The sequence below is a fragment of the Dendropsophus ebraccatus genome, chromosome 6 (genome assembly GCF_027789765.1).
Source record: "Dendropsophus ebraccatus isolate aDenEbr1 chromosome 6, aDenEbr1.pat, whole genome shotgun sequence".
Lineage (NCBI taxonomy): Eukaryota > Metazoa > Chordata > Amphibia > Anura > Hylidae > Dendropsophus > Dendropsophus ebraccatus.
In genome coordinates, this window is record NC_091459.1 from 42,947,920 (window position 1) to 42,967,117 (window position 19,198).

At 41.9% G+C, this 19,198-nt stretch overlaps 1 protein-coding gene across 2 annotated transcripts in view; it reads right to left on the bottom strand.

Moving 5' to 3' along the window:
* Positions 1-9,588: 9,588 nt before the first annotated feature.
* Positions 9,589-19,198, bottom strand: part of NCOA7 (nuclear receptor coactivator 7) — a 53,038-nt gene continuing 43,428 nt past the window's right edge. Inside the window, exons 1-6 of one of the 2 annotated variants that reach the window (XM_069974891.1) lie at positions 16,042-16,247; positions 14,652-14,792; positions 13,813-13,965; positions 12,517-12,612; positions 12,267-12,340; positions 9,589-10,685 (exon numbers count right to left, since the gene is read on the bottom strand). In XM_069974891.1, the coding sequence (XP_069830992.1) occupies positions 10,550-10,685; positions 12,267-12,340; positions 12,517-12,612; positions 13,813-13,965; positions 14,652-14,792; positions 16,042-16,116 (675 nt within the window). In that variant the 5' untranslated portion in view covers positions 16,117-16,247 and the 3' untranslated portion in view covers positions 9,589-10,549. Of the gene's footprint in view, positions 10,686-12,266; positions 12,341-12,516; positions 12,613-13,812; positions 13,966-14,651; positions 14,793-16,041; positions 16,248-19,198 lie in introns of those variants that run through there. The other variant, XM_069974890.1, reaches the window with a different exon arrangement.

A 19,198-nucleotide genomic window follows, 5' to 3' on the forward strand; every position in this document is an offset into this window, starting at 1 on the left:
TACAAAACAACTTTTAAACTGGCAGCCCCGTGCCCAAAGGTCGGGGCTTAGATTGTGTATGCATTTGGCTGGCACACCCTCTTTGTCCCTCCTCCCCACCCTCCTCATCATTAGGAATGCTCCAGGCAGATTGTCTCTTATTCATCAACTGTGTGAATACTGAACATGGGCTGGATTGTTAAAAGAGAAGTCCAGCGAAAATTTTTATTAAAGTATTGTATTGCCCTCCAAAAGTTATACAAATCCCCAATATACACTTATTACGGGAAATGCACATAAAGTGCTGTTTTTGACTGCACTTACTACTGCATCAAGGCTTCACTTCCTGGATAACATGGTGATGTCACGCCCCGACTCCCAGAGCTGTGCGGGCTGTGGCTGCTGGAGAGGATGATGGCAGAAGGACACTGAGGGACACAGGGCACTGGAAGGACACTGAGCATCCCTCTGCCATTATCCTCTCCAGCAGCCACAGCCCGCACAGCTCTGGGAGTCGGGTCGTGACATCACCATGTTATCCAGGAAATGAAGCCTTGATGCAGTAGTAAGTGCAGGGAAAAACAGCACTTTATGTGCATTTCCTGTAATAAGTGTATATTGGTGATTTGTATAACTTTTGGGGGGCAATACAATACTTTCGCCGGACTTCCCATTTAAGGCACCTCTGCAGAGCATCCAGCACAGGCCGCAGCTCCTGTGTGAGGCGTCTCCTCCCCCGACCCGGCCTGCACACAGCTGAAGAGAGAGTCCCTGTAAGTGCTGCTGCTGTCTGCTGTCTGTACATTGAAATGGAATAGCTTTATAGATTACATTAAGGGTAGCTTCACATGTACCGGATCCGCAGTGGATTTCACGTTTGCAGCAAAATCTGCTCTTTTCATTCAAATCTGCTCTTTTCATTCCACTGTGGATATGTAACCCAGCCCCTTTAACCCCCCGCAGCCCGGGCCCGGAGCATACATTACCTGCTCTGCGCCAAGGCTGTGTGTGCACTGATTGGCTGATGGGGAGCGAGGGAAGTTGGGAGCCTCACACACAGGCGGCGGGGGGACAGAAGGGGCCAGGTCACATGCTGGCAGCGAAATGAAAATTCCGCTGTGGGTATGTGACCCCTTCAACTTCACACTACCAGAATACGTTTCATACAAGCTAGAATCGTGCAGCATACAGGTTTGGAATCTGGAGGCGTGGCTTATGTGTACAACTGCCAGCCACAAGATGGCCGCTCCTGTGAGCTGTTTCCATGGTAATTTCTTTACCTTATAATGGCAGAATTTACAGCCCTAATGCTTCCAGGGGTGATTTGTTTTTATTGTATGGTTAGATTTACTTCTTCCCTACTGTAAAATGACTATGATATTTGGTAATAGTTTAATAACATAATTAGGGAGTGCTTATAACTACTTCTCACTGTATGATGTCACTGTATGACATCACAATAGCCAACAAGTCTCTCTGATGTATTTGTTGGGCTATTGTGGTGTCATATAGTGACATCATAAAGAAGAGCTGACAGATATAGAATGTTTTGCTGGATGTCCTCTCAGTTGCTCGCTGTTTGCTGTATCGGCTACAGTGCGCTTCTTTCTCTCCCTTGCATTTAGCAATATCGGAGAATTATTACTGATATTGAAGAAGTTAACAATTGGCTGGTTCGGCTTTATGGCCTTCCTGCTTCTGTTCTCTGGCATAGATGCTAGACCATTGCCAACGGACACAAGCCTGGAACTGGAGACCCCCCAAACTATGGAGATTATACCCAGATCCTCCCTAGAAGAGCTAAAAGAGGGGATATGGGTACTAGGGAAAGCGGGTCCTCGTGGTCCTGGCCATCCTGGCAGTGATATTATGCATATGTATGCGTTTTATTTGGAACATATGCGAAAGATACAGGGATAAAATTCCTGATGATAAAATTCTGGACCTTTGCAAAAAACCTCAAGTCGGCAGCAGATAACAAATCGGTAAGTTGGAATTATTGATCAATAAGTAATTTATTCTTTTCTTTTATATGTTAATATATCTATTGAGGATTGAGGGCGCAAGAGCAGAGGGGTAAAATCTTATTTATTGATTAGTATTTTTTTATTGCAGGATTGAATGAGAACAACTTTACCAAAGATCAATAGAAACATCAGAATAATTTGTTACATATGGATATGCCGCCATCTTTAATCTTTCTCTTATCAGATCTTGGCGCATTTCTTGTCTGTGAAGATGATAGCTACAATCACTGATGCTTTTTACGTTATACAGTGTAGCTGAGGGAGCAAAAAGAGATGTAGCAGAGCTGTTTTTTTGTTTTTGTTTTTTTGGAGGGGGGGGGGGGGTGCATAAACGTTTGATTTGTAGTGCTATCCTTCATCTACATTTACAATTTCAGCTCTGCTACATCAGCTACCAATATATGTGTGCAGTATATTTCAGATACACATGTATAGAGCGGATGTAGCTGAGAGGAATTAACACATATGGAGCACTTTAACTACAAGTGGGTGCGCCACATCTACTACTACGTCCCCTTCATATGTGGCACCAGTGAGGGATATGACTTTTCTCATAAACATATACAGGACTGTTGTGGCCCGGGGTGCTGGTTGCAGATGTTGTGTGTAGCTGGTGGGCTCTGGGGTTTTGGGACGACTAGTCAGGGTGGCCAGGAGTGGCAATACCAATCCCCAGACACCGAACCTTTAGGTAGAACAATTGTCTCACTTAAACAAAGCTCTAACTTTACTTGAAAATTATCTTCTGTGTAATCCAAAAATATAACAGTACTTGGTGCAATAAATGCTAGATATATCAATAGACAACTTGAGGTAAAGATGAAGTAGAAAATGAAGCTGTAGCAGTAAATAGGGGCCGGATAGGACCCCACGCCTAATTGGTACAGTACTCTGCCAGAATGTGTGAATGAACTTGAAGAACTCCTCACACTCACGTTTAGATAAGTTTCAGTTATCTTATCTTATCTTGTTTTCTGCCTACACAGTCTCGGTGACAATCCTGGTAGGTAGTATGAGTCCTAGGCCTTTGTCTCTAGGTGGAGCTAAGTACTGAAAGTTTTTCCACATAGTCAAGCATAGTCAGTAGAGAGTGGCTAACTTGCATCTGTACTCTACTACGGTTCAGTCGCCTTCTTAGGCTGCGTTCACACTACGTATATTTCAGTCAGTATATTTCAGTCAGTATTGCAACCAAAACCAGGAGTGGATTAAAAACACAGAAAGGATCTTTTCACACAATGTTGAAATTGAGTGGATGGCCGCCATATAACAGTAAATAACTGCCATTATTTCAATATAACAGCCGTTGTTTTAAAATAACAGCAAATATTTGACACTAAATGGCGGCCATCCACTCAATTTCACCAATGTGTGAACAGATCCTTTGTGTTTTTAATCCACTCCTGGTTTTGGTTGCAATACTGACTGAAATATACTGACTGAAATATACATATACTGACTGAAATATACGTAGTGTGAACATAGTCTTAGGTGGTAACTGTCCTGAAGCACTCCTAGCTCCTCGTTGGAGCTACTCAGTTCTGAACTTAACTTCCCTGAAAGGCCCCCTAGACTACCTAGTGGCTGGAGTAGGGCACAGCAACTAACTGAACTAGCTGTGGCACCTGAAATAAATAGTTTTACCTTGGTGTGTAAGAACAGAAGTACCACCCATAGTGGGACTCCCAAGGGTGGCATCCAATTTCTCCAGCCGCCGGTAGTCAAATGCCAAGTGTTCGGGTGACATTCACTTATCACTAGCCCCCTTCAAGTTTAGCTTGACAAAAGGTCTTTAAGTCAAATTTAGAGTCAGGTGTAGCAGTCAACCATCTCTCACCAAAAGTAACAGTACCCAAAAGTAGCCTCTGGTAGCTTTTTTTTTTTTTAATATATAAGACAGGAAGGGAAGCACTCTTACATATTTTTGTGTAATGGTGTGTTTACACAGACAGATTTATCTGACAGGTTTTTGAAGCCAAAGCCAGGAACAGACTATAAACAGGGAACATGTCATAAAGGAAAGACTGAGATTCTTCCTCTTTTCAAATCCATTCCTGGCTTTGACTTCCAAAATCTGCCAGATAAATCTGTCTGTGTAAACACACCATAAGACCCAGTGTCTAATCAGACCTCACCTGTAACCATTTATATATCTGCCTGAAACATTTTGAATCTCTAAGATATGCAAGGGTCAGGCAAAGGCCACATTCTGAAGTGCTGTCCGACAGCAGGTCCAACAGTGCCATAAGATAAAGCGAGGTACCAAGAAAAAAAAAACCAAAAAAACCCCACAGGGCTTTTATAGCCATATGAGACCACTAGGAATCCTTTTTTTCCCCCCTCTATCTTAAAGTTACACTTTAAGTTTGATAGATTGACAAGAGACTCGTCATACAAGTGGTATATGGTGTTCCTTTATTTAAAACACAGCAGCACACTGTCTGTATTACATATATCAATCATTGCATGATGTCAATAATCAATCCACTGAAATACTTGTAATACCTGCATATCTTGTCAGAACGTCACCTAACAGATACAAGTTATAACCAGGACCATAGAAATGCAATATTAAGTCAATATTTCAGCAGTCGACAAATAGGAAGAAAGAAATGTTGGGACATTTCCCTTTTTCAAACAGGATACAAAGCATTCCCGACAATTGCCAGTTCATGGCTACAATGTGCTTAGGATTAAAGTGAACTCTAGTGATGTCAAACTTATGAAAAATATGAATTACTCTCAATGTAATCATGAAGAATGAAGGACAATACAAAAAAAAAAAATCTTAAAAAAAAAAATAAGCCAAAATGCAATGTAGAGAAGATGGCAGAAGTAATTCCACTTAGTGTACATAAGCAAATATTTTATCACTATAGTCTTGAACACTGTCTGTGGGAATTCTGTTCATGTAGAGGAGCATCTGTGAGGTCAGACACGGATGATGGAAGAGGGGCCCTGGCTTGTAATCCTCCTTCCCACTCATCCCAAAGGTGCTGGATAGGGTTAGGGTGACAGGGATGGATAGGGCTCTGTGTGGGCCAGTCAAGTTCTTCCACACTAAACTCTACCAACCATGTCTGCACGATCAGACTTGAACATGCTCCAGATACGCTCATCTCTAGAAACTACTAAATCCACAAAAAATTCCCAAAAAGTAAGATGATTAGAAATGTCCAAAATTTCTTGGGTATTCTGAAGTATTAATGGTGTAGTCCAAAAACATAAAACAACTATGGTGAACAGGCTCAGACTGGGAATTATAATTTTTTATTTATTTATTTTACCTGCCCCATTCCCCTGCTGCACCTGTACCAAGAATCCCTGGTACCAGCTATCATAGTTAGTATGGTGGGAAAAAAAGACATGCCCTTCAAGTTAGACGTTGCAGGAAGGAGCTGCTCAGGCAATCACTGCCCATAGTGGGGAGCCGTGGTGGGTACTGTGTGTTGATAGTAAAGCAGGAAGCATGTTTAGCTGGAATTGGGGACATTAAGGATGGATGCATTGGAAAACTGGGGGAAGCCATTTTATTTTACATGATTATCTTGGTCTGTCTGACACAATTTTGTGGTTTTGAAAAATCCCTTTGACATTTCCCTTCACTAGAACTAGGCCAACCCCCCACAAAGAACCAGATAGCATTATCCCTCCTCCGCCAATCCTAAGGCCCAGTTTACGCATTCATAGTGCCGTCCATGGCCACCGATGCATAGCTAGGGACATTGCTTCGGATGTGCATCTGTAGCTGCCAAAAAAATTCTCAGACCTGTTCCATACTAGGGCTTGCCAGTACTTTTTGTGCCATGGATCACGGACCCTTAAAGGGGTTATCCAGCGCTACAAAAACATGGCCACTTTTCCCCCTACTGTTGTCTCCAGTTCAGGTGCAGTTTGCAATTAAGCTCCATTTACTTCAATGGAACAGAGTTTCAAAACCCCACCCAAACTGGAGACAACAGTAGGGGGAAAGTGGCCCTGTTTTTTTGTAGCGCTGGATAACCCCTTTAACATCTATGGGGCTGTGAATGGGGTCATAGAAATGAATTAGTTTGTAATCTGTGCACAATTGCAGAGAAACAGCAGACACGTGATCATACACTTACCGATGGCACAATGATGTCCGGCTGCTCTCCTGGCATTCACCAAACCCAGACTTGGTTTTGTCTCCAGATTGGGTGGGGTTTGAAACTCAGTTCCATTGAAGTAAATAGAGCTTAATTGCAAACTGCACCTGAACTGGAGACAAGAGTGGGGAAAAAGTGGCCATGTTTTTGTAGCGCTACATAACCCCTTTAAAATGCCATATAGAGAAGTGCAATTCTTTACAAAATATTTCCACTACTCCAGAGTCCAGCAGCAGTACGCTTCACACCACTCCATCCCACATTTGGCATAGTGCTTGATGAGGCAAGGCCTGCATGCAGCTACTCGGTCATAGAAACCCATGCCATGAAGCTCGCTAAGTGGCACAAGGTCTTCTTTTTTGCCATCAGTAGAATATGGTGACACGCATTATGCAGCCTAGTACTCAGAAACTCCACTTTATATGGTTCCTACTTTGTGGTTCCTAAACGCTTCCACTCTTCAATCATAGCGGAGGTAAGAAATTTCAAGAACGGACTTTATTTCAACAACAGTGGCTCCCAATTACATTTCCACACTGGAGTAAATAAATTACTTCAGAATTACTTATTATTCCTTTGACGAATGATTGTAAAGACAGACGGCATAGGTAGGTCCATGTATGCCTATGGCAAAAGGACTAAACGAAAGGCCTCCATTCAATTTTTAAGATCTGAGTTTAAATACTTTTGTCCATATAGTACATCTGTCGTTTTGGGTAATGCTAAACTGTACATTCTTTCCTCCAGTGCTGTATTTTCCATTCACTTTCACTAGAGCATAGGTAAGATAAGTGAATATGGTTGTATTTTAGTTTGTATACCATCTGGTACATGCCAGTCCCCTCATAGTTTAACAGAACTTAAAGGGGTACTCCGGTGATTTTTTTTTTTTTTTCAAAACTGGTGTCAAAGATGTATAGATTTGGGAATTACTTCTATTTAAAAATTTCAAGTCTTCCAGTACTTATCAGCTGATGTACGGAAGTGGTGTATTCTCTCCAGTATGACACAGTGCTCTCTGCTGCCACCGCTGTCTGGGACAGGAACTGTCCAGAGCAGTAACAAATTCCCTTAGAAAACCTGAGATCCTGCTGTGGATAGTTCCTGTCACAGAAAGAGGTGGCAGCAGAGTATTATCAGAGTGAATAGAATCTGAAGGCTAGAAATAAGGTGGCGTGCGCCTCCGATGCATGAATCATGGGGGCTCGTCTTTCAGTATGCAAACTAACCCCTTACATTATCAAACATGTAACAAATCTCTGTGTGCAGTGCTCTACCCCTAGACTTGTCAGCCAGAAGACACAATCACTAATGCAGATGGGTTTTCATGTCCGAGTAACTGGCCATGCATGGCTTGGTACACTGCCTGTCAGTGTTGTGAAGCTAACAGGCAGAATACATTGAACAAGGGGTACAGTAATGACATCCCCCTGTGAGGATTAGTAAAAAGTTTTAAGAAATGAAGATAAAATGTCATAACCCCCCCCCCCTAAAAAAAATAAATTCTCTCTATATGTTCCCCTTTTCTACATAAATGGAAAATAACACTATTAAAAATGTGTTATTCCAAAATGGTACAAACACTCATGGCTATGTCAATGGAAAAGGCAATAAAAAACAAAACAAAAAAAAAAACCTTGGATATTAAGTCCCAGAATGTATGGCAGGGAAGATGATGCTGGGTGGGGGTCAGGGGGTGCTGAGGGGTTATTTGGAGAGATATATATATTTTTGGAAAGTATTGTTACAGATTTCACTTTTAGGCTATGTTCACACATTGTAAGAGACCAACCGTTCTGTGACCTGGCCGGGTCACGGAACGGCCGGTCTCTGAAAAGATTATCCCGACCGGTACTGCAGTACTAGCTGGCTGATCTTTTCGGTCGCAGTGTTCTGATGTGGGCGCATCCGTGCGCGCCCACATCAGAACTCCCCACAGTACTGAGTGCACTGACATGGTTTTCTGCGGCCGCAAAAACTGACATTTTAGTTATTTGCGGCGCCGCAAGAGATCCCGGCTGGAGCGTATACTATGTGTATATGCTCCGGCTGGGATTCCTAGGCAGCAATGGACATATATTTCCATATAAATCACGGCTGTTGTACAACAGCTGTGGTTTTACGAAAATATACCGTGTGTGAACATAGCCTTACACTGTATAAACGCTTTCATTTACAGTCTGCAAACAGTCCATGGTACTGGCTAATGTAAAATCTTAGTTATTGGTATTTGTTAGGCTGGGTTCACACTGTGTCTTCTGTTTAGCATACACTCTTGCAAAGAAAAAAAAATATATATATATACACTGTACATGGATGTTAAAACCAGAATCTGCGGTGTTCTGTACTACACGAGGGATCATTCTCAGTGAATTACATGTTCAAATTTATAATACATCCAATTGTGTTGTCTATACCAAACAGCAAAAATGACAAATCGGACAAACAGAAATCTACAGAGTACAGAAGTCAGTTTACGTAAACTTTTCTACCAGTTTCAGGTTGTTAAAACCCATATACATTAAACGAAACCACAAAACACAGTGTAAACCTGGCCACCATCAACTCTTTAAGGACAGTTCATAGGTAAGTATTCTCGGCTTGCGGTCGAATTGGATCCTTGTACCACAACTGGGGTCAAAAAGTTTTATTGATTTGTCATTTACTTCTATTCAAAGATCCCAAGTACTTATCAGCTTCTGTATGTCCTGCAGGAAGTGGTGTATTCTTTCCAGTCTGACACACTGCTCTCTGCTGCCACCTCTGTCCATGTCAGGAACTGTCCAGAGTAACAGCAAATCCCTATAGAAAACGTTTCCTATGCAGGACAGTTCCTGTCTCGGACAGAGGTGGCAGCAGAGAGCACTGTATCAGACTTGAAAGAATACACCACCTCCTGCAGGACATACATCAAGCCTTGGAATAGAGATTTTTACAAATCTATATAAACTTTCTGACACCAGTTGATTTCAACGAAATTCGAGGCCCTTTAAGATGGGTCAATAGTGGCAATGAGCCTTCCTAGGAATGCTCAATTAGCTGATAATCCTCCCATGTAAAAGTGCCAGCAAAAAAGTAGACAGGATGTTGCATACAACAATGTATTTAAATAGCGGCACGAATGATACAGCGATTGCTCGTACAGCTCAGCCGTGTGGCTGATCGTGCCTTGTAGAGTACTTGGCAGAATATCGGTAAATGTACAACAGACGTGTCAAACTCAGGCCCTCCAGCTGTTTTAAAACTACAATTCCCATCATGCCTGGACAGCCAAAGCTAAAGCTTTAGCTGTACAGGTATGATGGGACTAGTAGTTTTGCAACAGCTGGAGGGCCTGAGTTTGACATCCCTGATGTAGAGGAGCCCTTAGGCACCACACACACACACAGCAGCTATTAGGCAAAAAGATGAGCTCACACTGCTGACAATGATGGTGTACATTGATCATTATAGTCTGTGATTCTGAATATACATTTTATTAAAAGAATTCTCCCAGCATTTCTGATAAAATAGCAGGCAATGACACCAACAATCATATATAGTACAGCACAGCCCACCCTCACTAGAGCAGATGCAACACTAAAATAGCTAAAACTTTGCTTTAAGAAAAAAAAGGCAAAAAAATAAAAAATGTGTAGGAGACAAAATTTAAAATTACAAAAATAAAATAAGCAGCTTTCAGAAACGACCTGCGTTCCTCAATACCTCAACACTCGTCCCTGCAACAAGAAAGTCAACCGCTATAGATCCATCTCTTTCACAGGAAGCTTTGTTTTTTTGGCTAATAACAGATATACATATAAAAAAAAAACTGCAATGCCTTCTGCGCCATACCATGCTCTTATGCTTCACGACAAGACCACTATTCACACCAACTATGATGCTCAGCGGCATAGACTGATTGAGTACTGGTGGTTTAATCCATCGACTCCAGTACTTGCCGTGACATTGGTCGCTGTAGTGTAAATATAGGTGAATACGTACTCTAGAAGTACAATCCTCGGAAAAAGTGCTCGGAACGGAGGTGGTCTAAAAATGTGTGGTCAGCAGTAGTTCTCAATGCATAAACTGGTAACATAGTTCACCTATGGGATAATCTTACACTGCTTAAATATTAACAATTCTATTGCGTGAATGAGCCGTCATGTCCTGTGTTTCCTCTATTCACATATGGAGGCTCAGACCTTAGACATTAGCATTTCATACAAAGCGTCAATAATAAAATCCTTTAACAAATGTTCTAGTTCTGCAGAGTCTTCACGAAGCAGCCGTGACCGGAGATATTTCAGTGCAACCACAGCAGGAATGAGCCCAGACTTGTGTTTATTGGACAAGGTGTTGGACCTCTTGTTGTATTGTCTGGATCTCTTCTCCTAAAACATCTGAAATGTACGTCTTATATTCTCCAGGATCCCTTTATTGAAAGGTCCACACTTCTAGATCGTGCACAATGAAGTCTTCTTTCTTGGATAAGATATCATTGTTGAAGGTGCTACAGTGGTTACTGCGTCCATGGTACAGATCAGAGTCCAGCCACAGTCCAAATCGACCGCTGAAGAAAAGAAAAATATTAGGGGTGAAGAACTGTCACTTTATAATATTAGTCATCACTGTAACCTTTCTGTATATTTGTGCTCTTGTGCAAGAGTGGAATTCCCAGTGGAACGGTACCTTAAAAGTTCACACGTACCATATCCGCAGCAGATTTCATGATGCGAGTTCGCAGAGAAATCTGCTGCGGCAGGGCAGCGCACTGATTGGCTGAGCGCCAAGAGCCCCCACAGCAAGCCGGAGCGGCGACCCGGTAACGTATACACCAGGGGGTTAAGGGGGCCGACTGACATACTGGCAGTGGGATGATAATCCTTCTGCAAGTAGGTCATCCCATTGAAGTAAATGGGAAGGTATCCGTAGTGGATTTCGCAGTGTGAAATCTGCTGCGGATACGGTATGTATGAACACAGGAATCTGCCAGCTGGAATTCACGTGGCAAACTGCTGACACTATTAGGTGAAGGAGACACTTGGTACCTTTCATATAATGGTCTGTGTTTTCATTCTGCAAAAGTGATTTTATTTTTCCGTGCCAAGTGTCAAAGAGGCTTTCTTAAGTACTTTAAAAGGGGGAAAAATATTAATTTAAATCAACTGGTGAGACAGTTATACAGATTTGTAATTTACCTCTATATAAAAATCTCAAGTCTTATAAAATCTCAAGAACTTATCAGCTGCTGTATGTCCTGCAGGGAGTGGTGTATTATCTGCTGCCACCTCTGTCCATGACAGGAATTGTCCAGAGCAGTAGCAAATCTCCGTAGAAAACCTCTCCTGCTCTGGACAGTTCCTCACATGGACAGAGGTGGCAGCAGAGAGTGCAGTGTTAGACTGGAAAGAATAAACCCCTTCCTGTAGGGCATACAGCAGCTGATAACCACTGGAAAACTGAAGATAGTGAATTACTAGTCTGTCTGACACCAGTTAATTTGAAAAAAGCAGGGACAATCTGTAATATAATTTGTGTGTTAGTCTGTATGTGTATAGCAGAGGTGGGTGTGTGCGTGTTTTGATGGAGCAGAGGCTGCAGAGCTGTGTGCGTGTTTTGATGGAGCAGAGCATGCTGCAGAGCTGTGTGCGTGCTTTGATGAAGCAGAGCATGCTGCAGAGCTGTGTGCGTGCTTTGATGGAGCAGAGCATGCTGCAGAGCTGTGTGCGTGTTTTGATGGAGCAGAGCTGTGTGTGTTTTGATGGAGCAGAGCATGCTGCAGAGCTGTGTATGTGTGGGTATAATGTACTATCCTGGAAGAATGTTAAAGTGGACCGGTTATTTCAATAAGCTTTGACCCCTTCACTGCCCTAGACCCCCAGGGAAATTTAATTAGCATGAAATGGTTTTTCTCCGAGTCTCAAAGTCAGGTGCATGTACAGGGAAAAAATAACAGTAGCATACGCCACATGCCCAGTCTACCTGTCCTTTGGCAGATCATCTAACTAAGATGCCAAAGAAAGTAGGTCCCACATAGGAAAGGTATGGCAGCTCCTGAATTACTATAGGCCACCGCAAATATTTTACGATATTTAAGTGATGCCAAGGACTGTCAAAAGTAAACTAAAAGAAAGTAAATATGAATGCTAACCCTCCACCGCCCAGTTCCAAGGAAGTGGTATCTCCATTAATGAAATAAGAATTTTCTCCGCTCCATTTAAATGCCTGCAAACAAATAGAAATAATTTCGGTAAGAAGAACAAGTAGACACTGACGGACTGACAAAATAATAACATTGCGGATATTGTTGTCTATGATAAATATTCACACTACAGTGCCTTGGCTACTCAAAAGAAAATGAACAGCCAGAAAAACAAAACAAAACCACCCCCAAAACTTACTTTAAAATCAGGATTAAAGGTGAAGAGAAAGGTTTCCCCTGTGCCATAATAATGATCGCTGAGCCTGAAGGGGTGTGTTGCATAAGCCCCGAATACCTGATAGAAATGTGGGAGAAAATATAAATATGGCTGTACTTATATATATATATATAACACACTGTATATAAAATATTGTCATTTTTCTTACACAGGGATAGAGAATGTACTGCCAACCAGCACACAGAAGCAATATACAGTACTGGGAAAATATTAATTTAATTGTGGCAACTTGTGGTCAGGAGAGTCACACTGCCAGGTTGTTGTTGTTCTGCTGCTCACCATGGCTGCAAGGGTGCGGCAGGTTTTTTTTATAAACTAAAGGACACACTTTAATCGGTGCCAATGGCCGTCTGCTACTCCCTTCTGTCCACTGAGAACATAAAATGGCTGCTTAAGCCCCCATAACACTCCAGCATCTGCTTAAAGGGACTCTGTCATCACTTTTATACTGCCTGAACCACAAGTCATCAGAGTAGTCCCTGGTGGCTGCTGCCGGCCCTGCTAGCCTTGATTGATAGAGGTCTCCCCATATCCAAACAGGGAAACATCTATCAATTAAAGGGCCTTTTAGGGTCCATTTACACAAAAAGAGTATCTGACAGATTATCTGCCAAAGATTTGAAGCCAAAGCCAGAAAGAGACTATAAACAGATCAGGTCATAAAGGAAAGCCTGAGATTTTTCATCTTTTCAAATCCAGTCCTGGCTTTGGCTTCAAATCTTTGCCAGATAACCTGTCAGATAATCTTTCTGTGTAAATGGACCCTTACATTCATTAATCTTTGGTAATCCGTGGCTGCAAACAAGCACCTATCCATGCTCATTTGTATTGCCTTTAGAAGGCATGATGAATCGAGTGGCCAGGCCACACGAATGAGCACTGCATTTAGAAGTATTGCTATCCGCTACACAGGGAGATATGTAGCTGATAGCGATGTATTTTGCTGAAGTCCAAAAGACACAGTCAGCTGAGGATTGGGCGCTTTCCTGCTCCTCGGCTGATTGCTGTCACTTTTACTTTGGCCGGTTATTGGTCGAAGAAGCATTTCTAGCAACACTCTAGGCCGACAGTCGTTCCACGGGGAGGATGGGCAGAGGGGGATAAAAGCTCAGACACAGATTTTTGGGGCAGTCGCATATGAAAAGTTATGGTTGAGCAGAATACCCTTTTAAGAAACAAAGGGGAAAAAAACACCAACTATCAAATTGATCACCAATCTAGCATTGTGCAGACATCTATCGTTCACAATCCACATACCTGGTTATCCATGTCTTTGACTACCAGGAGTACTGGACTGTCTAGAGAAAATAAATTTCTATACAAGGTCTTCAGGCTAGTTCCATGCTGCTGTGTACTGTAAACCAGATGCCAAGGATATCCTTGAACCCTCGCAGGCAGTCTGTGGGCCAACTGTTTATAGGAGGGCAAAAAACAGCATGAAAATAAGCTTATAAGCATTGCATTATTATGTCTGAGTACAGAACAAGGAGATACATGAGACCTCGCCTATTGTGACCTACTGGAATATTTTTCTTTCAAAGCAGTTGGTGTCAGAAAGTCATACTGACTTTACTACTTAAAAATCTCAAGCCTGTGTACTTATCAGCTGCTGTATCTCCTGCAGGAAGAGGTGTATTCTTTCCAATCTGACACAGTGCTCTCTGCTGCCACCTTTGTCCATGTCAGGAACTGCAGAAGCAAATCCCTATAAAAAACCTCTTTTGCTCTGGACAGTTTCTGACATGGACAGAGGAAGCAGAGAGCACTGTGTCTTGCAATGGTGGTCACCGCATAGGGCTGTGCCATTGTTAAGTTAGTATCTAAACGAATCAGGAACTTTGAAGTGGTGTGTAGGCTTATGCACTTTGAACTAACTCCTGATGTTAGTAGTGTACAGTGCTGAGAAGCAGATAGATCAGTGATAAGTTTATGGCGGTGCACCATTCTCCCCCATAGAATTACTACAATATAGTAGTGCCTTTAAGTGTCAACATGGGCAGAGAAAGAACTTAAAATGCAAATACATGGTCATGGCTCATGATATACATGTAATATGACTACACATACCGTAGTATGCAACGATATAAGGTCTTTACCTTCTCAATGTGTGTATCATCCAACAAACTGCTTTTTTGTCTCAAATCGGGCAGATAATCCTCGAGAGCCCCTTCTTCCTCCTCTTCATCATCATAACTGCAGGTACTTTTCCGACGTTTAGCCTCCTCTACAGTGATGATCTAGGAAACACAAAGTTTTCAGTTCCTTAAATGACACCTGAGCTGACTGGATAAAGACAGCGTGAGAACATAAGTGACTAACAACCTACTCTGAACCTTAAGGCTATGTTCACACACCAGCAAAACGACAGCAGTTTACATTCGACAAATGTCATTTAATGGCAAATAGTGGGCGTTATTTTAAAACAATAGCTGTTATTATATGAAAAACCGTAAAGCCGTTGCTTTAAAATACTGGCCGTTATTTACCTTTAGATGATGGCCATCATTACCATAAGGCTATGCTTACACACAGTAAAATAAAAGCAAAATACGTCTAATTTGAAATGAAAAATACAGTCATGTTTTCAATGTAATAACATGCCTATAAAGTTTATGGGGAATTGACTATCACTGCACACATTGCTGAGAAAAATGGCCGTAACAGTACAGGTGTAAAAATAATAAACATGGTGGGACATTTATTAAGGAGTCTAATAAGTGCAACTATTCTAATGGGGATTGGTGTGTATTTTGTTCTAATATCTTGTGACTGATCCATTAACACGTAGCACTGCCATAGTAAATGCATCTAAATAAAAAGGCGCAACTATGAAAAAATTGCGCAATTTTATTCACCTGGTACTGACCAGACGTAAGCCTGCGCCTGTTTATGCAACTTTTTAAAAAGTCACAAATGATAAATTGGGCGCTAATCCCAGATTATGCAAACTTTTGGGTGAATACTTAAAACAGGCAGATTAAAGTCGCATCTAAAAATATTCACCTGTCGAATACTGGTTCATAAATAGAACTTAGACCAAAACGGGTGAAAAATGCAATTATTTTTTTTTTTTAAAAACTTGTTTACACAATTATTTTTATTTAAATTTACACCCGTCTTTTGCTAGAATTTTACTGTGTGTATTTCCACCTGTAAAAACTCAACCTCTGTCAGTGGCATACTCTTCTACTCTCTTCTTGCAAAAGATAAACTGAGTTGCTTGATGAGGACAGAAGCTGTTATCTAAAGAACGGGTTAGTCACATAAGGAGCGAGAGGGAGAATGCAAATCTGCAGCTGTCAGATCTAAGATGCTTCCAGTTTTCCATGAATATTGTATGAATAGCACGACACTTATCTGTCAAACAAATCCTATTAAACTCGGACAAGTCTATCGCATTTTGAATAAAAAAAAAAATCCCCAAGTTTACTAAAAGAGCAGCAAACACATAAAATATCTAATAAAATAAATAAAGAAAATGTCTACCTGCACATAAGGCTCCTCAACCCCATTTGCAATATAGAGGATTTTGAGGTTTAGCGGTTTGTTAGCACTTCTCATTGTAGCTGTTTGAGATCCCTTGAAAACCTGAAGCCATGTGGAGCCTTTATATGCTGGGGGTGCATGCACATCCTAGGCAAGGCCGGAGGCACAACCACACAGGTTTCACTTTAGCTACAGAAAAGTAAGTTTCTATTTCCTGATGAAAAAGGAGGAGCCGTGCAGGAAGCAGCTTGCCTCTACGAGTGCTTGTAAGAGGAGATATGAACAAATAGAGCCGCCGCAACAAACACATACGGGAAAGGGCTTCAATAGATCTGGCAGTGCATCTACACTACTGGTTTCTTCTGGTTCCTTAGGTTCAGACTAGTTATCTGCAGTGAGGTTATTGCAATCTAACCAGGTGGCACATCCGACCACTGCAAATTGTCCTGTATATCCTGAAAGCAGATTCAGAATAGGGAACAGGAACTGCATATGAAGCATATAATAAAACCAATGGGAGAGGAGTAGAACTGATGATAAACCAGTTCAGTGCTGGACGTAAGAGCAATTTGAATAGTTTGTCGTGGTTTTGCTTGTTCTTGCTTGGAAGAACACTATTTTGCATTTGTGAAAAAAAATCTAGGTGAGAAATATTACTAAAATGTGTTCTGTCAGAAGATACAGAAGATGTGATTATTATACACCCCACTAAGGTTATGCCAGATATACCAGGGTTCTCAAACTTTTTATACTAAAGTCAAAAGGCCCCCTTCAAACTTCAGGAAAATGTATCCTGATTTCTTATCAGGCAATCTGGTTAGATTTTCTGATCAATGGGCTTCTATTGGGCACGGACACCTTTCAGGATTTTTCCTGAAAGGTGTCCATGCTGGAAAATACGCCTAGAAAATATATGAACTGTCCGAGAATTGGGTGGGTTCACATTGAGGAATTCTCGCGGATAAACTCCGTGGAATTCCGCCGTCTGTACGCGCTTACAGATGCGCGCCTTTCCGTTGGCTCTATAGACACCATTCTATGGGCCGCTGATTCCGCAATCCGCCGAAAGAACTGATATGTCAATTCTTTCGGCGGAATACGGAATCAGCCGGCCCATAGAATGGTGTCTATGGAGCCGACGGAAAGGCGGCGGAATTCCAAAGAGTTTATCGGCGAGAATTCTGTAGTGTGAACCCACCCATTGTCTGAAATTCTGGAACCGATGCCCCAGGGACAGTTCCGGATGCGCATCTGAAAACTGGAATTATGAATGCATTGCGTGGCACCTTGGTCCATGGCCAGCATTTGAGGCATACAGTTACATGCAGCACTGTGTTTGACAGGGTTGGGGGCCAATGTCGGTCAATTACTCTTCTGGTCGGAGGAGGTCAGAATCTGTCCTCAGTTTGGGCGAGTTTTTTTTCAGGTCAGTTTTTATTGAAGTTAATGGCGCTAAATTGCAATACCAAATACAACCTGTAGACAAGGGGTGGTGCTGTTTTTGCAAGAAAGCAACTGTGCTTTTTCTAATCCTGGATAACTTCTTTAAGCCTCTTGTGAAATACGGTAGCAACTACAATAAAGGTAACGCATTTACAACAAACAGTGTTGCCATATTTGCCAGGTTACTGTTGCTTTATTCTAAGAAATTAGATAATTGATAACGCAACAAGTCTTTTACTAAAAACCACTCGCTTCCACAGGAAGCAAAGCAGAGATCATTAAGAATCACTGCACCTCACAGAAGCCAAGGAGGAAATTCCACCGTGTAGCCATCAGATCCATATAGATTAAGAAATAGCAAGTATAGAGCCAAAACTGTGCAGTACAAAATTGGAAACAGGAATGCAAACATGATACATGCAATTATATCAAATCACTTCTGAACAGAAGTTTAACCTCTTAAGGACGGAGCCAATTTTCGTTTTTGCGTTTTTGTTTTTTCCTCCTTGTGTTTAAAAGGCCATAGCACTTGCATCTTTCCACCTAGAAACCCACAGGAGCCCTTATGTTTTGCGTCACTAATTGTACTTTGCAATGACAGGCTGAACTTTTGCATAAAGTATACTGCAGAATCAGAAAAATTCAATGTGTGGTGAAATTGATGAAAATTGGTGAAAAAAAAACGCATTTCTTTTATTTGGGGGGGGTATTTTTTTTTACGCCATTCGCCCTGGGGTAAAAGTGACTTTCATATGCATGTTCCTCAAGTCGTTACGATTACGATATATAACATGTATAACTTTTCTTTTATTTGATAGCTTGTAAAAAATTCAAACCATTGTTAACAAATATATGTTCCTTAAAATCGCTCTATTCCCAGGCCTATAGCGCTTTTATCCTTTGGTATATGGGGCTGTGGAAGGTGTCATTTTTTGCGCCATGATGTGTTCTTTCTATCGGTACCTTGATTGCACATATGCAACTTTTTGATCACTTTTTATTACATTTTTACTGGATTTGAAGTGACCAAAAATGCGCAATTTTACACTTTGGGATTTTTTTGCGCTTACGCCATTTACCGTGCGAGATCAGTAATGTGATTAATTAATAGTTCAGGGGATTACGCACGCGGCGATACCAAACATGTTTATTTATTTACTTTTATTTAAAACATGGGAAAAGGGGGTGATTCAAACTTTTATTAGGGGAGGGGGCTTTTTACTAATAAGAACACTTTTTTTTACACTTATACTAGAAGCCCCCCTGGGGTTAGGGTTATTCCCCCTGGGGGACTTCTAGTATATACACTGATATCTCATTGAGATCTATGCTGCATAGATCAATGAGATCGGCACTCATTTGCTTTCGGCTGCTGCAGCCGAAAACAAACGAGTGCCGAGCCGGGATCAGCGCCATCTTGGCGGAGACCCCGGACGGCACCAGACACGGAGATCGCTCCGCCACTAGGCACCAGGGAAGAGCTGCAGAAGGTAATCGGATGCAGCTGTCAACTTTGACAGCCGCATCCGATTACCTGATTAGCGGGCACGGTAATCAGACTGTGTCCGCTAATAGCCGCGGTCCCGGGCTACACGCGGCACCCAGGATCGCGGCGGGGTCGCCGCACGGCCCCGCTCTCAACACCTCTTGCGGACGCATGACGTACAGGTACGTCATGCGTCCTTAAGAGGTTAAAGGGGTGCTAGCAATAAGA